The sequence below is a fragment of the Vitis vinifera genome, chromosome 6 (assembly GCF_030704535.1).
Source record: "Vitis vinifera cultivar Pinot Noir 40024 chromosome 6, ASM3070453v1".
Classification (NCBI taxonomy): Eukaryota; Viridiplantae; Streptophyta; class Magnoliopsida; order Vitales; family Vitaceae; genus Vitis; species Vitis vinifera.
In genome coordinates this window covers 16869659-16874429 of record NC_081810.1, presented here as the reverse complement: position 1 = coordinate 16874429, position 4771 = coordinate 16869659, and the positions used below count along the sequence as shown (strand labels likewise).

The 4771-nt window shown below is 42.4% G+C and overlaps 1 protein-coding gene across 1 annotated transcript; it reads left to right on the top strand.

Annotated features, from left to right (window-relative positions):
* Nucleotides 1-696: 696 nt before the first annotated feature.
* LOC104879691 (uncharacterized) lies at nt 697-3654 on the top strand. The gene is made up of 3 exons (XM_010653389.1): nt 697-1059; nt 1147-1331; nt 3414-3654. The coding sequence occupies exons 1-3, from the start codon at nt 697-699 to the stop codon at nt 3652-3654; spliced, it is 789 nt and encodes a 262-aa protein (XP_010651691.1).
* The last annotated feature ends 1117 nt before the right edge of the window (nt 3655-4771 follow it).

Here is a 4771-nt window from a genome sequence, read left to right as displayed (position 1 = left end):
CTAGCCACGACCATGGCGGTAGCGGAGTTCTTAGTGGAATACAAAAAAGGAGACTCCTCTAAGGCCAAGCCACAGTCCAAGGGTAATCAAGCCAAATGTGGGTAAGACAAGGGATCAAGGGGGTACACTCTTAAGGAAAGATCAAGCAAGACCTCTAGTGGAAAGGATGGTAAGGGCAAGGACAAACAGAAGGAGTTCACGCCCAGGACCAATTTCTTCCTATGTGATGGGTCACATTGGGTGCGGGACTGCCCCAAGAGAAAAGCCTTTAATGCCATGATCGAGGAAAAGGAGAAGGAGGGCGATGCTTATGTGGGATCATTACAACTCCTAAACGCCCTTAAGGCCAAGTCGGTGCCTAAGACGCCTCAAAGAAAAGGACTAATGTATGTAGAGGCCTTTGTAAATGGGAGGGCCACCAAGGCCTTAGTGGAGACTAGTGCCACTCATAACTTTGTCTCAGATGATGAGACAAAGAGGTTAAAACTCTAAGCATCCAATGAGGAAGGTTGGCTCAAGGTAGTTAATTCAGTTGCCAAACCATCACACGGAGTAGCACGCGAGGTGGCTATGCACATTGGCTCATGGGAAGGAAGGGTCAACTTCATAGTGGCGCCTATGGATGACTTCAAGATGGTATTGAGGATGGATTTCCTGTGAAAGGTCAAGGTCGTGCCACTACCCTTCCTACGCTCAATGGCTATCCTGGAGGAAGAGAAGCCATGCATGGTCCCTACGCTCATCGAAGGTTTGCCTAAGACCCCTATGATATCAGTTATGCAAGTAAAGAAGGGGTTAAAGAGGAAAAATATGACCTACCTCGCCACCCTTAAGGAAGTAAAGGATGATAGGACGAGGGAACCCATGCTTAAGGAAATCAAGGGAGTCCTTGATGAGTTCAAGGACGTGATGCCGCTCGAGTTTCCCAAGAGACTTCTTCCTAGAAAAGAGGAGGATCATAAGATTGATTTGGATTTGGGAACTAAACCCCTTGCTATGGGGCCATACAGGATGGCATCGCTTGAACTGGAGGAGCTAAGAAGACAAATTAAGGAGTTTGTAGACGCAGAGTTCATCCAACCATCTAAGGCTTCCTATGGCGCATTGGTCTTATTTAAAAAAAAAAAACATGATGGGTCCCTATAGATGTGCATCGACTATCGAGCACTTAACAAGGTGACGGTAAAGAACAAGTACCCTATTCCATTTATCGTCGACTTATTCGATCAACTTGGTAGGACGAGATATTTCACGAAGTTAGACTCGAGGCCACGCTACTACCAAGTAAGGATTGCGGATGGCGACGAGCCGAAGACTACATGTGTGACCAGGTATGGCTCATACTTGTTCTTATTGATGCCCTTTGGCCTCACCAATGTCCTACCGACGTTCTACACACTCATGAATAAGATCTTCCACCCATATTTAGACAAGTTCGTGATGGTGTACTTGGATGACATAGTAATTTATAATAACACCCTGAAGAAACACGAAAAAATGCTCATTTGCAAAGGAAGAAGTGAGCTTCTCAAGGCATCGCATCAAAGATGATAAGCTGATGATGGATGACAACAAAGTGAAGGCCATCTAGGAATGGGATCCACCTATTAAGGTACCTTAGCTATGGTCTTTCCTTGGCTTAGGTAACTATTACTGGTGTTTCATCAAGAGTTACTCTACAAGGGCAACTCCATTCACTGATCTTCTCAAGAAGAACAAGGCACGGAAGTGTGACAAAAAGTGCTAACAAGCCTTTGAAGATCTAAAGAAGGTTGTGATTGAGGAGTCGGTATTGGCACTACCCGACCACACCAACGTTTTTAAGATACAGACAGATGCCTCAGACTTTGCTATTGGGGGAATTCTAATGCAAGATAGGCATCTGATCATCTTCGAGAGTCGCAAGCTAAATGACATAGAGAGACACTACATGGTACAAGAAAAGGAGATGATCGCCATCGTCCATTGCTTGCGCACCTGGAAACACTACCTTTAAGGGTCTTATTTCATAGTAAGGACCGATAATGTTGCCACTAGTTACTTCCAAACACAAAAGAAGTTAAGTCCTAAACAAGCTAGGTGGCAAGACTTCCTGGCCGAGTTCAACTAAACGCTGGAGTATAAGCCAAGAAGTGCTAATCATGTGGTCGATGCCCTAAGCCGTAAGATAGAGCTAGCATCCATGATGAGCCAACCCCAAGGGGACATAATGGGTCTTCTAAGGGAAGGACTGCAGCATGATCTAGTAGCTAAGAGCCTCATCGTCTTGGCCTATGAAGCAAAAACTAAGTGGTTTTAGGTAGAGGACAACCTATTTTACACTAAAAGAAGACGACTTTACATGCCTAAGTGGGGTAACATAAGACATAACTTGATTAAAGAATGCCATGACACCAAGTGGGTTGGGCACCCTGGGCAACGACGCACGAGGACACTACTTGAGTCAGCTTACCACTGGTCTCATATACGGGATGAAGTTGAGGCCTATGTGAGGACTTGTCTTGTGTGCCAACAAGACAAGGTAGAACAACAACATCCTAGAGGCCTATTGGAGCCACTATCTATAGCGGAGCGTCCATGGGAGAACGTCACTATGGACTTCATCATCGAGCTGCCTAAGTCGAAGGGCTATAGCTCGATCATAGTGGTAGTGGAAAAGTTCTTTGAGTATGTGACCTTCATAGCAGCCCCTACTGATTATACTATAGAGGAAATAACAAGGCTATTCTTGAAACACGTGGTCAAATATTAGAGATTTTGTAAGTACCTTATTAGTGATCGCAATCCGCGTTTCACTTGGATTTTTTGGATGGAGCTCTTCAAGCTTATGGAATCGGAGCTTCACTTTTCCATAAACTTTCACCCATAGACAGATGGACAAACAGAGAGGGCGAACACCTTACTAAGTTATATTTAAGGCACTTCATGAGTGCCAACCAAAAATATTGGGCTAAGTTGTTAGATGTAGCCCAGTTCTCATATAACTTGCAAAGAAGTGAGGCAACCAACAAAAGTCTATTCAAGCTAGCCATAGGACAGCAACTATTGACTCCTCACACACTAGCAATGGGCTATACGAGGAGAAGTCTAGCAGCTTTCAAGTTCGTTAAGGGGTGACATGAGTAAGCTGACATAACACACTTATACTTGGGCAAGATTGCTGGGAAAATGAAGAAATGGGCTGACAATAAGCGACATCACACAAAGTACAAGGTCATAGACATGGTGCTTGTCAAGCTCATTCCTTAACAATTCAAGTTGTTAAGGTCGTTGCATAATGGCCTTGTGATGAGGTATGAAAGACCCTTCCCCATACTTGGGAAAGTCGGTAAGGTGTCCTATAGAATTGAGTTACCATCAAGGTTAAAGATTCATCTTATCTTCCACGTAAGTTACTTAAAACCATATCACAGAGACAGGGATGATCCAAATCGAAAGATGTCTAAGAGGGCACCTATAATGATTATGACCTTCTATAACAAGGAAGTAGAACACATAATTGCAGATCGAGTCATCAGGAGATGGGGCATGCCTCCTATTAAGGAGTACTTAGTGAAATGGAAGGGACTACTAGAGAGCGAGGCTAGTTGGGTTCAACAGATGCACTATGGCAATTCTAGGAGCAAATTGAGCGGTTTCGAGCGAAATGCGTGACAAGGACGTCTACGGCTTAGGTGGGGGAGAGTGTCATAGGAAACTTCAAATGAGCCTTCCTAGGGGTTTATATAGAGTCCAGGAATCTTCTGGAGACTCCTACACTTAGCCATTAGTGGGAAAAGTGTGGAAGGTTCTAGAGATGCTTAAAGATGTCCATACATCTCTACACCATCGTGGAAGGCATGAGAGGAGACCAAAGCTTTCTAGAGAATTCTAAAAATCTCTTGTATATTCTTGTACATAGGCTTGTATATAGAATTGTGTAGTAAGTTCTAGATTATTCTTGAGTTGTAAGGGTTCTAAAGAGTTCTATTGGTGCCTATAAATAGGTTAGGGCCTCATTTGGCCAAAACACCAAGCAAGTGAGTTTCAAAGCACTTGTAAAGTTTCATTTGAGCAATAAAGCTTCCATTCTTTAAGTGTTGCCTACTACGCCCTCTAAAGCTTCTAAGTCGGGTGCATTTTAGCCTAACAAGCTAAGTATCAGGAGTAAGGATAACTTAGCAAGATCAAGTGTCTTGACTTGTCAAGTGCTGCATGAGCTTAGGAAAAAACTAAGTCCATGACAATATGCTTACTTCACCAATTTTACTCTCTAGTAGAGAAATCGCTTGCTTCTTGTATAAGAGTATCAATCAAGCAAACTTTTATTTTTATTTTTTCTTTATAGTTGTATGATTCCATATAGGCAATTTTAGTGCATCAACAGTAGCTAGAAATTGTGTTCCCAAGATGATAGATACAAAATTAGTCTCCCCCCTAGCTCAGTATCCAACCCTAAAAAATCATCAGGATAATAAAATTTATCAACTTACACCAAGACATCTTCAACCAAACCTTAAGATATTTTGATTGAAAGATCTGTAAGACAAAGTGATATCAGTCTTTTTCAGCTCCCTCAAATCAAGTTTTTTTATGTAGAGTATGGTGACAAATTGAAATTAGCTCCCAGGTTTAATAGTGCTTTCTCCATAAGTACATCTCTAATAGTAATAGTGATTGTAGATATCTTGGATCTTTATATTCCATAGGAGTCTGACATTCAGTTATTACATTGACCAATTTTGTCCAGAAGACCTTTTTATCAATGCTAATCTTCCTCTTCATTGTAAGA

Bases quoted from the DNA above. Each gene is read 5' to 3' on its own strand.
- LOC104879691 (XM_010653389.1), top strand. From the start codon at position 697: ATGGCTATCCTGGAGGAAGAGAAGCCATGCATGGTCCCTACGCTCATC. The intron at 1,060-1,146 runs GTAGACGCAGAG...GGGTCCCTATAG, and splicing joins GAAGACAAATTAAGGAGTTT to ATGTGCATCGACTATCGAGC. The intron at 1,332-3,413 runs GTATGGCTCATA...ACCATATCACAG, and splicing joins AAGACTACATGTGTGACCAG to AGACAGGGATGATCCAAATC.